General features: G+C 46.3%; 1 protein-coding gene across 1 annotated transcript in view; it reads right to left on the reverse strand.

Annotated features, from left to right (window-relative positions):
- Positions 1-15683, reverse strand: part of LOC147712694 (11-beta-hydroxysteroid dehydrogenase 1-like) — a 61811-nt gene that overhangs the window by 33036 nt on the left and 13092 nt on the right. The window contains exon 3 of the mRNA XM_086919686.1: positions 12280-12423. Within this exon, the coding sequence (XP_086775812.1) occupies positions 12280-12423 (144 nt within the window). The remainder of the gene's footprint in view (positions 1-12279; positions 12424-15683) is intronic.

Genomic DNA, 15683 nt, shown 5'->3' on the forward strand with positions numbered 1-15683 from the left:
CGCACACCACTCGTTCACTTTCTTGTTGTCCTTTGCGGTCACAGAGATGCAGTAAACTGCCTCATCTGAAATAGCTGCAAACACATTTCCCGAATAAAGGCATTGTAGCCATCTATGTAATGTTAATACAAAAGTCAGATGAATGTACCTAATCCCGCGCTGTCTCGCGCTCTGCTCATTAGAGCCACCATCACCTCTTGATTAGAATGAAAGTCGTTGAATTCCATGAGCCAGTCACAACAGAGCCACCTTCCTGCCACGGTGTCATCCTGAAGATGACAACGTTGGCTATTATGAATGACACTCCAAAACCTGGGGCAGCGCGGGCCCAGTGCAGGCTCAACATTAACATCCGCGGAGCCGCAGCCTGGCCCTTGATGGAGCTCCAGACTGCGGCTTCTGCTAGGTTGGTGCTATATAGCTACCTGGTGCACACATAGAACAGTGTGCAGCCATTCAGCTTTACCACCACAGTCTGCTTTAGTTTGATCCCGCCTGACTCCCTCCTCACTCTGGGTCCCTCGCGGCAGTACTTGGGCTGAGATACTGCAGTAAAATATTCCCTGGCTCTACCGTATCAGAAGATGAACATGCCCGGGCTCCCACTTTGGAGAACACTTGTTTATCTCTCTTGGATAAGTAACTGTTATTGGTCTTTAGCCATCTAATGTGCTTCAGTCAGTTTGAGTGGTGACAGTGTTCTTTCTGCTGTTTCGTGTGAGAATCCTTTGTTCCACAGTCTGTTGCAGTGCCGTATCTGTCAGGCACCTGCAGGGCTGTGCGCACTGAAGGCAGCACTGTGCAGCGACCCCACTAAGATGGCTTCAGCAGGGAGGGCGTCCGTGCGTGTTACCCCAGGGATGGGGAGTGTTCACACATGTATCAATACCCAGGGCATGCTTGCTATGCACAAATAAATGGCTATATAGCTGCACAAGTATGTGTTTGTGCTTAACAATAAGACTGTAAATTCAATGTTTAAGGTCCAAGATATAACAGTGCAATTCAATTAACTATGTGCCTTGATTCACTGCTCTCATTCGCAGAACAACCTGTTTCCACATAAAGTGGTGCGGAGTGGCACCTCCTGTGTGTGCACGTTTACACTGTATTTAACTTTCCTGCTGGCAGCTGGAGGTTTTCTGTTTATGTTATTTAAGTCTGCTGAAGAAGGGAGGCACTGTTTTTTAGTGGCGTTGTCTGGCAATGTGCAGTACAGGCAATGGTAAAATGTGCCCTCTCCGTTCTGCACCACACCCTCTACCGCATACAGCCGTGCGCCTGCTCTGTGTATTGGTCTAGATGTTTGCCACAGATGTTTTGCTCAGATAGGAAGCTGTGCTGTCTGCGTTGGTCTGTGGTGTCTGTGTGCCTTTGGGAGGACCAGTGTGTATGTATTTTGTGAGAATGTGTTTGTGCGCACCTCCAGTGAACGGGTGTGTGTATCTCTGTGTCTCTTTTCATATGTGTGTGTGGGTGTAACTTTCCGGGAGCGTTCAGTATCAATGCTTGCAGTGCTGTTTGAGTTGTCTTTGTGTGATGTAAAAAACTAGCACAAGTGTGTACATGTGTTATTCGTGTATACATTTGTAGGTGCAGGTGCTATGTGTGGATTGCAGGTACTGGAAAGGGATATTCCACGGCGCGGTTTAAAATCCTCTTGAACTCCTCATATGTACTCCTGTGCTCTGTGAGGGTTACCAGCCTGTGATGGCTGGAAGCCGGTCGCCCCTCCATCAGTGGACGTAGCAGAGGGCACTTGATCGCACACAAGACAGGCAAAGATTAAATAGGGCCCTGCACCAGCCGGATACCCGAATTTCCAGGAGACTAGCTTAATTTGTTAAATAGGAAGTGCCAGGTAAGTAAGTTCTCAGGGGGCCACTGTACCTTGAGGCCCCAATGCCCCCGCCAGTGCTGCCAGTGACAATACCAACACAGTTACTAACCATTGCACTCCTACAATTTAGCCTATTCTAGGCCACCCACAACTATAAGAGTGGCATGGCGTCCGATATTATTTATTTGCAATGTATTGTGAGTTGTTAAACACTTGTTTTACTCATCTCAAAATCAAACACACAGCGCCACCATGGTCTGTGGCATGGGAATGAGACATTGTATACTGTCTGTTGCCATGCGATGACTTTTAAATGAATGTTCGTTTGGGAATTTTCTATCGCCTTTGTGGTGCATGTAAATCCCAGAACATTATCTCAGAGGTATAGTGTTTCTGCCTGCTCATTACTAGAGTACAGTACAGGTGTGCACTCAGCATTATAAAGGGTAGATAGCTGTTCGAAAATGATTGCACTGCCTGAAAATACTGTCAGACTCGTCTTGCTTAGTACAACTTAACAATGCTCTAATACACTCAAAAACTATGCTCCACTCTATTTACTGCAAACAACACTACACCCTTCAACTAAACACTATACTCCATATATATTACAAAACATAACATGCAAATCCATTACATACCATACCACTCATCTGAATCAACGCCACTATACTACACACCACTCCATAATACTACACTCTACTCAAATTTACCACACTCAACATCCCTGTACAACAAATAGGTATACACTCAATACCACATAATTACTATCCACATAATTCCACTGCACACCATGCCACATAATTCCACTCCACACCGCACAAGTCAACGCCACACAATTCCACAGCTAACAATTCCAAGACAACCCACATAATTCCACTACACACCACATACATACACTCCATAACACATAGGCAAAAGACATTGCCATTTACCGTGCCAATATCTCTGACTCAAACAAATGCGAGACCTACTGCATTTCCAATGCTTGTTCCCCTTTAGGAGTGCTTTTCACAAGCGCGGTTTAAACTCACAGCGCCATGTTTCTCTCTTGCGCCACTGTGTGAGGAGTCACAGGTTGCTTCCCTGTGCCTGTGTACTTTAACAGACTACAAATGTGTGCAGTTAAAGTGTTGGGTGAGTGTTGGACACCTGCACTCACTACAGATTACTCTGCACAGAAGTGACACCGATATGGCCACTAATTAGTACCTTCGGGTGAAAAAAATACCCTTGTTTCAACCAGACACCATGCAGAAAGACTATTTATATTTGAAAGTACTTTATGCGAGTCAATAAACCTTGGTCTTGAGACCTATGTTTACACATCTGGCTTAGTTCAGCATTCTGTGCCCAGTGGCCTGGTGATGCAGGCACATTCCTAGCACACGAGTAAAGTCTGTCTTTCCTTCCTTCAGCAGACAAGTCGGATCTTGTCTTTCGCTGTCTATAACTGTCCTGAAAGAGGCAAATATTGGAACACAACAATTCACATGCATTTAAGTGCAAGGTGGCTTGTAAATTCAAACACCATCATATTTGTTGTCACTCATTGTAACTAACTGATTGTGTCCTTTTAAAATGCAATAAAGATGATTGGTGAAACAAGAGTCCAGCTCGCCTGGGAAAGCACTAAACGTGCAACGGACATTGTTCAGCAGGACCGTCCTCACCTTTCTGAGGGAGGATGCAAAATGTTCTGCTGTGTTGTGCACATGGTAATGCTGACCGGGCACTAGAAGTTGTAGAACTTTTTGCAACATTCTGAGGACTTTTTAGGAATGCAGTCTGTGTTAAAACCCCTTGAAGAAATACCCTCCATTCAAAGGCAGTGTGCTAAATGATGGATACCAGTTCATAGAACGGTGATATTAGATAGAATAAGGGAACAGAATCTCCAGCAGCTCTCCATGGCATTCAAAAAGAACAAATGATGGACAGAAGGCAGAACAATGTCATACATTCACCCCAGTACAAAGATCTCGGCCTAAATCCATCCTTTTTTGGCTCACCATGCCATTCCATATTGGAACCAGCCATATGCTATTCAGTCTTGACCCAGCACCCAATGGGAACAGTCCACCCCGAATTGCCAGGCCAGGTCCTCCCTGGACTGGAAACAAGCATCCAAGGACCGGTATTTGGCTTTCAGCCCTCATCTGCAAGGAAAGCTTGACTCTAGTGGCATGGAGAGCACAGGACCCAGGTCTGGGCATTTCCGTCCCACTGGGGTGGCAAATGCAAAAAGAACAATTGATGGACAGAATGCAGAACAATCTCATACATTCACCCCAGTACAGAGATTTGGGCCTAAATCCATTGTTTTGCTCACCATGCCATTCCAGTTTGGACCCAGCCATATGCGAATCAATCATGACCCTGCACCCAATGGGAACAGTCCACCCGAACTGCCAGGCCAGGCCCTCCCTGGACTAGAAACAAGCATCCTAGGATGGGTTTTGGGCCTCCAGCCCTCATCAGCCAGGATAGCTTAACTCCAGTGGCATGGAGAGCACAGGACCCATGTCTGAGCATACCCGTCCCACTCGCGGTGACAAATGCAATAAGAAAAATTGATGGACAGAATGCAGAACAATGTCATACATTCACCCCAGTACAGAAATCTGGGCCTAAATCCATCTTTTTTTTTGCTCAACGTGCCATTCCAGTTTGGACCCTGCCATATTCAAATCAGTCTTGACCCTGCACTCAATGGGAACAGTCCACCCCAAACTGCCAGGCCAGGCCATCCCTGGACTGGAAACAAGTATCCTAGGACAGGTTTAGGGCTTTCAGCCCTAATCAGCCAGGATAGCTTGACTCCAGTGGCATGGAGAGCACGGGACCCATGTCTGGGCATACCCGTCCCAGTCGGGGTGACAAATGCAAAAAGAACAATTGATGGACAGAATGCAGAAAAATATCATACATTCACCCCAGTACAGAGATCTGGGCCTAAATCCATAGTTTATTTGCTCACAATGCCATTCCAGTTTGGACCCAGCCATATGCAAATCAGTCTTGACCCTGCACCCAATGAGAACAGTCCAACCGAACTACCAGGCCAGGTCCACACTGGACTGGAAACAAGCATGCTAGGACCAGTTTAGGACTTTCGTCCTCATCAGCCAGGATAGCTTGACTCCAGTGGCATGTAGAGCACAGGACCCACGTCTATGCATACCTGTCCCACTCGGGGTGACAAATGTAAATACAACAATTGATGGACAGAATGCAGAACAATGTCATACATTCACCCCAGTACAGAGATCTGGGCTTAAATCCATTGTTTTTTTACTCACCATGCCGTTCCAGTTTGGACCTTGACATATGCAAATTAGTGTTGACCCTGCACCCACGGGAACAGTCCACCTCAAACTGCTAGGCCAGATCCTCCCTGGACTGGAAACAAGCATCCTAGGACCGGTTTCGGGTTTTCATCCCTGATCAACCAAGATAGCTTGACTCCAGTGGCATGGAGAGCACGGGACCCACGTCTGGGCATACCCGTCCCACTCAGGGTGACAAATGCAAAACTGGTCCCAGGATTCTTGTTTCTGGTCCAGGGAGGACCTGGCTTGGCAGTTTGGTCTGGACTGTTCCCATAAGTCACAGGTTCAAGACTGATTTCCATATGACTGGGTCTAAACTGGGGTGGCATGGTGAGCAAAAGAACAATGGATTTAACCCAGATCTCTTGGCTGGGGATGAATGAATGATTCATTCAAGCATTCCGTCCATCATTTGTTTGCTTAGCACTTTTCGCCCTAAGTGGGATGGGTATGCTCAGACGTGGGTCCCTTGCTCACTGTGCCACTGGATTCAAGGTTGCCTGGCTGATGAAGGGTGACATACCCTGAAACAGGTCCCACGATGTTTGTTTCCAGTCCAGGGAGGACCTGGCTTGGCAGTTTGGTCTGGATTGTTCCCATGAGGCACAGGGTCAAGATTGATGTTCATATCGCTGGGTCTCAACTGGGGAGCATGGTGAGCAAAAGAACGATGGATTTAACACAGATCTCTTGACTGGGAGTAAATGTATGATTCATTCAGCATTCCGTCCATTTGTTTGCATAGCACTTTTCGCCCTAAGTGGGATGGGTATGCCGAGACTTGGGTCCCTTGCTCAATGTGCCACTGGATTCAAGCTAGCCTGGCTGATGAAGGGTGACATACCCTGAAACTGGTCCCAGGATGCTTGTTTCCAGTCCAAGGAGGACCAGGGTTGGCAGTTCGGTCTGGACTGTTCCAATGAGGCACAGGGTTAAGACTGATTTGCATATGGCTGGGGTGGCATGGTGAGCAAAAGAACAATGAATTTAACCCATGGGGTGAGTGGTGGAGTTTGTTTGCTGCTCCTCAGGCTGTTGTAATATTTTTAATCTTTTAAATTTCTGAATCTGTGTTCGGTATTAACTGCTGGTATTGCTGAAACCAATATTTACTGCTGCTGTTCACTTACCCGCACGTCTCCAACACGCATTTCAGGACTCCTTCAAGGATGGGGAAGCATTGGATTTTGCCCTCACCATCTCTCCACATTTTCTTCTTGCGGCCACTTTAATATTTAATAAATAAATCTTTGGATAATGATGCCATTGTACCTAGGGCCCTACACTACGCTAATTTTTTGTTACTTGACGATCTTAACATTCACTGGGACTGTAAAGAGATGGCCGATACGAGTGAATTGAAGGATACCTTAGATCTTGCCCATCTGATACAATGGGTCAATTTTCCGTCCCATAGTGGGGCCCATACTCTTGATGTGATATGTTCTAATTTCTCTTTAACAGTTCAAGATCCTCTGCCGGTCACTTGGTCTGATCACTCCTTAATCCATTTTTCTTGGTTAATTACATCTCCAGATCCACCATCGAAGTTAATTGAAAGTAGACCTCCTCCTCATCTAGAGCCGGTAGCTTTTGGCAGGGTCTTGTCAGAGTCACGTCCATTGGTGGGGGAGGGACTGTGAGGCAGTAGGAAGCTTTCACAATTGGATTGTGAGAGCAGTGGATCAACTGGCTATACCTCAGGATCATAAGAGAGTTAGAATGACTCCATCTAAGCCCTGGTTCTCCAAGGAACTTAAAGATAAAAAAATTATAAACCAGCTGGCGACAAGCATACTGCCCGCTAGCCAAATTAGCTCTTGGGAAATGTCAGAACTGTTATTATGATGCAGTTAAGAGCGCTAAAGGTCAGTTTTATGCGGAGCGCATCGCTCAATCCAGGAATAATTCAAAGGAAATCTTATTAATTGTCCAGAGCTTTTTAAAGCCAGTTGAAGAAAGTAAGGCTGCCCCTGCCTCCAATTCCTGGTGCGAACAACTCTCTGATTTATTTATCAACAAAATACAAGCAATTCAGTCCAGTTTGGGGCCAGCTCACCTGGGCCCGACTGAATATCCGGCCCATGCCGTTAGCGAGCCGGATCGCACACTTATGACCTTGACAGGATTGACGCCCATTCCGCTGGCCAATACTCTGGCCAATCTTAAAGCACTCAAATCAGGATCCTTGGCAGACCCCTGAATCACCAGGCAGTTGGCAACAGTGGCAACTGTAGTTAAACCAGAAGTTAATATTATCATTAACTTGTCCCTGCAGTCTGCCGCGGTGCCTGTGGAATGAAAACAGGCTAAGTTATTACCCTTGTTAAAAAAAACCCTCATTGAAACGAGACACCCTGGCTAGCTATCGACCAATCTCTCTCCTTCTAGCTGTGGCGAAGGTCTGTGAGAAGGCAGTCTTCAAACAGCTGTCTGCGTTTATCGAAAGCTCTGGTGCTCTTCACCCGGCCCAGTCCAGTTTTAGAGCCTCTTACAGCATCGAGACTGCTTTGGTCGCTACAACAGAGGCTATTAGGGACTGTTGTGATTCTGCTAGCAGAGCGGCCCAGATTTTATTGGAATTCTCTGCCGCATTTGATACGGTTCTACACCAACAGCTGTTACCTCGCCTGTCTAATATTGGAATTTCAGGCCAGGTGAGGGACTAGATTGAATCTTTTTAGGCCAACAGATCGCAACAAGTGTGGGTCCCGCCTTTTTCTTCTACACGTAGAAGCATAACTACAGGTTTCCCTCAGGGCTCTATATTGAGCCCTTTGCTTTTTAATGTGTATATGACCCCAATGAGATATTTGGCAGATGGATTGGGTGCCAAAATTATAGCTTACGCTGATGACACTCAGTTGCTTTTCACATGGAAGAAAGATGAGACTTTTGTGGAATCAGCTAGAAACTGCCTGATGGATGTTTTTAATTGGCTGTCCATGGCCCAACTTAAATGTAACAAGGAAAAATCAGAGTTTCTCCTTTATGGGACCTTCCCACCAAATTTTCGTTATGACTTGTGGCCAACAGGCTTCCCCAAACCAGAAACCCAGGGTAGTCCAGCAAAAAACCTGGAAGTTTGGTTCAGCGACGAACTTAGATTTCGAAATCAGATCAACAAGCTGGCAGGAGTCTGCTTTGGGACATTGAAGCTTCTTAGGAAATTCCTGCTGCTCCTGCCAAAAGCGGCCAAAGAAATGGTGACCCGCGCTCTTATTCTGTTGCGGCTTGATTAGGCCAATTCTCTTTATATTGGTCTTCCTTGCTATCAGATAAAAAAGCTTCAGACCATTCAGAATGCGGCCGCTAGAATTCTTTTAGGCATTCTGCGTAGCCTTTGAATCAAGCAGTCTCTTCGCGACTTTCATTGGCTCCCTGTTGACCAGGGCATTTTGTTTAAGGCACTATCACTCACAGTGCCATTTACAAGTCCGGACCCCGTTATCTCAAGAGGCGTTTCATTTCTATACACCATCCAGGCTTCTCCGGTCAACAGGTCAATGTCTTGTTGCCATTCCTCGCTATTTCCTTGCCAGAACAGGAGGGAGTTCCCCCTCTGTAAGGGCAGCTAGGGCCTGGAATAATCTGCCCTTTGAGTTTAGAAATAATCACGATTTGAGGACATTTAAGAAGCAATTGAAAACCCTACTTTTTAATTAGATGGCTTGGTTCCTACTTCTACTTCCGCTCACCCCCGTGCCGTGACACATCCGGGTAGCTGCGCGTTATAAATGTGTGGTAACATAACATAACATAACAGATCTCTTGACTGGGGTGAATGTATGATTCATTCAGCATTCCGTCCATCATTTGTTTGCATAGCACTCCATGGCATTAAAGCATGGAACACAGCAAAGGTGTTTTATGGACTCACAACCACACTTCCTGAGGTGTTGGGCGCTCTTCCAACCAAACCAAAGAAAACCTTGAATGTCCGTTGTTTACAAGAGTAACGCTTTACCAGTCAGTGGCTTTGCACCATCTTGCACGAGAACAGCCCGGCGCACTCTAGCTCAAACAGAGATCAGAAATAAGCACACATTTCCCATTGCACTTTCATCATCTAATGCAGAGGCTTACACTACACTCTCTGGCCAATTGAATGTGCACCACAGATTGACGTACAATATCCTGCAGCAAAGAAGTAAATGCTTTTTACCATGTGATTTGCACTTCATCAAAGGCAGTGGAATAATAGTGTGTTTTACTGGAAAGTAAATAAATCAAAGCACACCCATTCAATAGAGGAAACCGTCTTAGACTCCCATGTAACATTTGGTCACACTCATTCCCCCACCACTCTGGTGATTTTCCAAGCTCTCTACTTTGTGGTGAAAGGTTGTGGTATGAGGGGGAAGTGCACATAGGTCGCAGGAGTTCACGGAGAGCTCGGTTCGCTCCATGTGTGGGGCGAGAGAATCCCCAAAACGGCCTTAAGTTCCTCTTCACACATCAAAGCAACCGCAGCAGGCATAGGAATGCGACCATGCGTTGAATCTACAAAGTAAACTGTCACCGGTATGTGAGGGGCTGATATCACAACAAATGGGCCTAGCCTCCCCCAACAACACTCATCAGAGAGGAATAAACACGCACTGCAAAAAGGTAGAGCTGTCAGAAGGAATAGGGTGACAGTGGACTACTAAGGTGTGATTTTTTAAAAATCAATCATGGAACCAGAGAGATGGCGTTCATAAGTCTGGCCATTTCACAGCCCTGGCCTCAGCACTGATAAACTCTCCAATACTAATGATGTCCAGAACTCAACGAATGTAAGAACATGTGCGGATTTTTTGCAGCTTCATTTAGCTTGTCACCATGAAATAAGCTAGATGCTGGAACAATATCCTTTAGTGGGCTCTATTAAGGATGCAGTACCTTATGCGGCTAATAGAGGCCCCTTTAGAACTCCAGAGGGAAATCTAGAAACAGCCTGTAGTACTGCACCCTTTCCTTGCTTCGTGGATTTTATTTTATTGTTTATGCCACTGTTTCGTCTTTCCCCTTTCTTTTAAAGCACTATTCGTACCACCCCAACTTCCACTGTATCCTCACCATTCTCTTTCCTTACTATCTCTTTAAATAGGTCAAACAATCACTCCACTGCAAACTAAAAACATAACTATGAAACATTTTCATTTGCAACGTCAATAGCTCTAACTTTCACTAATCGGAGACCGATTGCATTGCAAATGCTTGTTTAACCTTTTAGCTTCTTCATTTTCTCCCAAATCACATATCAGAAGGCAAAACAGGTACGATTTTCTTTGAACTCATTTACTGGTGCAGTGTCACATCCCTTTAAATATATTTGACTGCTCCAGCCATGTAGTTCCATCACACCACTTAAATTGTAGCAGCAGGCTGGCTATTCGTGCAAAAGGCCAAGAGAGACGAGTACATTACCAAAGACATTAGCAAAAGAAAGACTAGCACAGAAAACGTTTATTAATTTTAAAACCATTGCCGTGAGTAACACCTGGTTCCCTGGTGACTGCACTTCTGCCCTACTTGAGCGGTCTACAAACATTATACATAACTGAGATCAGGTAAACGTACAAATTAAGGATCGGTGACTATTATTTATCAGGAGGGTTTGTGGGTTATCAATTGAAACATGGTGGCCAGGCATTATCTGATTCCCTGGCTACTGAATATATGCAGAATGCAACCGTCTATATTTCTTCAAACACCAGAAAAAGGTGCACACTCCTACAAACCAGCTATTAACTTGCAGGCGCAATGGAAATCTGGGTTTTCTAGTTCTTCTAATATCTTCTGTTGAAACCTTGTATAAGAGGTGAAGTAAGGTAATGTTTCATTGACATTACGTTCATGATACTTTTAGCCATATTTCTTCATTTCATTGAAAGCTAGCATCAAGGACAAGCTGTTTTGTAAATGCTCACTAAGGGCAGGATCTAAATTGTGGAGGACAGGTTTTATTTTATCAGGGGGTGGGGTAAATGACTGTATTTCCTTGAGGTATTACTCGTTCCCCTACATTTAGAATTGTCAGACAGCCCTGCAGTCATCTAATAACTTCGTCTTGTCAATGTGTTAAAAGTGAAATAGACGACTCTGTCAAACATTAGACAGGAGGGGAGGAGCGTCGCCTCACTTAAGTGCCCCCCAAAACCCCAGAGATGAAAAATAAAATAGGACGGGCGGGGCTTGTTGAGTGACAGCAGGAGAAGTGGTGTGCAGAGGACTTTGCACTGTTTAAAGTGCGTATGTCTCTTTGGCCAGCCGTCTTGCGACTGGCAGTCAGAAATGTACACTTAAACCTCTCAACCCAGCTGTCTTAACACTGAGAGGTTGAGAGCAAGTACAGGCATCCAGTGCACTTGGGAGTGCCGACAAAGGCCATTCCCACCGATCAGGGCACTGCTCACATGCTGGTTAAAAGCACGTGAGCAGACCAAGATTGGCTGAGGGAGTTTGCTAGGGCCTGCATTGCAGCCCCAGCTGAAGATGTCAGAGTGAGGAGGACGTCATCTGTCACAATCCGGAAGTGTTTTTGCCACGTGCTCACCCACCCATTTGCCTGCCCGCCCGCCCGCCCACCAATCAGTAGATGCCAGCTGCCTGTCAAACTTTGAAGTTGTTTTTGTTTTTTCAAAAACAAAATCCCAAAGTGGGATTTTGTTTTAAAATAACTAAAAGTAATGACCCCATTAGGATAGGAGTTGTCTCCTATGGTGTGGAGGTCATTCAAACATTTTCACTATCCCTTCCTGCAAGTTTTTTCACCATAGTGAGAGTTAAAACTGGCCATTTGACCGCCCATTCTAAATTGGATGGGCGGTAAAATGGGCAAAACTCCCCGGGCCATCAGAGGAGTATGTCGGGGATAGAGCCAGAGTAGGTCCTATTGCTGACATACTTAAGGTCTGACTGCCTGTAAATCCGGCAGGCGGACCGAAGGTGTGGTGCGACTAAGTACCCTATCTGCCAAACTCTAAATCAGGCCCTAAATCATCTGTCATTATAAGTGTTATATATACTCCTTTTAAGACTTCATGCATACAAAACAGCCCCTTCCACATGTACATACTCAGAAAGGGAACAATCCCTCTCTTCCCCGGTGCGTAGTCTTACCTGTGTCAATGTAGCTCAGGACACCGAGCGTGATTGAGACATTTGTCTTCTGAAAGTGAAACTCTTGTCTCAGCGAACTGAAAAACCCATCAAGGGCGAACTTGGTTGTGGAATATGGAACAGTAAAAGGGACTCCGATTTTCCCTGAAAAGAGCAAAAATGCATAATTTATTATAAATCATTAATCTTCCACGTACAACATAATTTCCAGTTATAGCCAAAAAATACAGTCAGAAAGTTCGCAGACTATGAAGCATGAACCAAATTAATGCTGGAACAGATTTTTTTGTAAACTGAGCCCACTTTGCATGGGAACAAGAGAGAGATTGTACTATTAAATATTGAACCCTAGAATATTGCGGTACAAGAATAGCAAAGACCGAATATGGTGGGACAAAATACTAACAAGTAAGTGCATATAGGGAAGTATTGTTACACTACTCCTAACTCCACAGCTACCTAACTTGAAGATATATGTACTACATAGGTAAATATATGTGGAGCTTAGAATAAAAAGATCGACTTACCTGTTGGTATTTTTTTTTATATTTGTTTTCTATATTGCCCTTGAGATTGTGCTCCATCAGTATTCTAGGATTTATATTCAGGGTGCACACTGTAGAGGGATATTCCCTGGGCAATGGTCAGTCAATATTGTTTTTTCCAAACCGAGTGGACTGAACTCAACGATATTCCCCAAATGTGAGGCTACCGCTGATCTCATTTGTATTGACCATGCTATAGTTTGCATTCTCTTCCACTGTTGAGACATTAGTCTGATTTCTTATCATTGACCATTACAAAAAACAATTTGATGGACAGAATGTAGATCAATGTCTTACATTCACCCCAGTACAAGGATCTGGGCCTAAATCCATCGTTTTTTGCACTCCACACCACCCTGGGTCAGATAATGGCTTTATGCAAATCAGCTCTGACCCTGTGCCCCATGGGAACAGTCCAGTCCGAACTACAACAGCCATATCTTTCCCAGACCGGAATCAAGCATCCGAGGACCGGACCGGTTTCGAGGTAACACCTCTCATCAGCCCGGCTAGCTTGACTCCAGTGGTGTGGAGGCTCTGGGACCCACGTCTGAGCTACCCCAGTACACTCAGGGAGAAAATTACAAAAAACAATTTGATGGACAGAATGTAGATCAATGTCTTACATTCACCCCAGTACAAGGATCTGGGCCTAAATCCATCGTTTTTTGCACTCCACACCACCCTGGGTCAGATAATGGCTTTATGCAAATCAGCTCTGACCCTGTGCCCCATGGGAACAGTCCAGTCCGAACTACAACAGCCATATCTTTCCCAGACCGGAATCAAGCATCCGAGGACCGGACCGGTTTCGAGGTAACACCTCTCATCAGCCCGGCTAGCTTGACTCCAGTGGTGTGGAGGCTCTGGGACCCACGTCTGAGCTACCCCAGTACACTCAGGGAGAAAATTACAAAAAACAATTTGATGGACAGAATGTAGATCAATGTCTTACATTCACCCCAGTACAAGGATCTGGGCCTAAATCCATCGTTTTTTGCACTCCACACCACCCTGGGTCAGATAATGGCTTTATGCAAATCAGCTCTGACCCTGTGCCCCATGGGAACAGTCCAGTCCGAACTACAACAGCCATATCTTTCCCAGACCGGAATCAAGCATCCGAGGACCGGACCGGTTTCGAGGTAACACCTCTCATCAGCCAGGCACTCCACACCACTTGGAGTCAAGCTAGCCGGGCTGATGAGAGGTGTTACCTCGAAACCGGTCCGGTCCTCGGATGCTTGATTCCGTTCTGGGAAGGACATGGCTTTTGTAGTTCGGACTGGACTGTTCCCATGGGGCAACAGGGTCAGAGCTGATTTGCATATCGCCATTGTCTAACCCAGGGTGGTGTGGAGTGCAAAAAAACGATGGATTTGGGCCCAGATCTTTTGACTGGGGTGAATGTGTGGCATTGATCCACATTCGGTCCATCACTTGTTGTTTTTGCAATTGCCGCCCTAAGTGCGCCGGGGATGCCCAGACGTGGGTCCCAGGCACTCCACACCACTTGGAGTCAAGCTAGCCGGGCTGATGAGAGGTGTTACCTCGAAACCGGTCCGGTCCTCGGATGCTTGATTCCGTTCTGGGAAGGACATGGCTTTTGTAGTTCGGACTGGACTGTTCCCATGGGGCAACAGGGTCAGAGCTGATTTGCATATCGCCATTGTCTAACCCAGGGTGGTGTGGAGTGCAAAAAAACGATGGATTTGGGCCCAGATCTTTTGACTGGGGTGAATGTGTGGCATTGATCCACATTCGGTCCATCACTTGTTGTTTTTGCAATTGCCGCCCTAAGTGCGCTGGGGATGCCCAGACGTGGGTCCCAGGCACTCCACACCACTTGGAGTCAAGCTAGCCGGGCTGATGAGAGGTGTTACCTCGAAACCGGTCCGGTCCTCGGATGCTTGATTCCGTTCTGGGAAGGACATGGCTTTTGTAGTTCGGACTGGAATGTTCCCATGGGGCAACAGGGTCAGAGCTGATTTGCATATCGCCATTGTCTAACCCAGGGTGGTGTGGAGTGCAAAAAAACGATGGATTTGGGCCCAGATCTTTTGACTGGGGTGAATGTGTGGCATTGATCCACATTCGGTCCATCACTTGTTGTTTTTGCAATTGCCGCCCTAAGTGCGCTGGGGATGCCCAGACGTGGGTCCCAGGCACTCCACACCACTTGGAGTCAAGCTAGCCGGGCTGATGAGAGGTGTTACCTCGAAACCGGTCCGGTCCTCGGATGCTTGATTCCGTTCTGGGAAGGACATGGCTTTTGTAGTTCGGACTGGACTGTTCCCATGGGGCAACAGGGTCAGAGCTGATTTGCATATCGCCATTGTCTAACCCAGGGTGGTGTGGAGTGCAAAAAAACGATGGATTTGGGCCCAGATCTTTTGACTGGGGTGAATGTGTGGCATTGATCCACATTCGGTCCATCACTTGTTGTTTTTGCAATTGCCGCCCTAAGTGCGCTGGGGATGCCCAGACGTGGGTCCCAGGCACTCCACACCACTTGGAGTCAAGCTAGCCGGGCTGATGAGAGGTGTTACCTCGAAACCGGTCCGGTCCTCGGATGCTTGATTCCGTTCTGGGAAGGACATGGCTTTTGTAGTTCGGACTGGACTGTTCCCATGGGGCAACAGGGTCAGAGCTGATTTGCATATCGCCATTGTCTAACCCAGGGTGGTGTGGAGTGCAAAAAAACGATGGATTTGGGCCCAGATCTTTTGACTGGGGTGAATGTGTGGCATTGATCCACATTCGGTCCATCACTTGTTGTTTTTGCAATTGCCGCCCTAAGTGCGCTGGGGATGCCCAGACGTGGGTCCCAGGCACTCCACACCACTTGGAGTCAAGCTA

This window comes from Lissotriton vulgaris, chromosome 5 (genome assembly GCF_964263255.1).
Source record: "Lissotriton vulgaris chromosome 5, aLisVul1.2, whole genome shotgun sequence".
NCBI lineage: Eukaryota > Metazoa > Chordata > Amphibia > Caudata > Salamandridae > Lissotriton > Lissotriton vulgaris.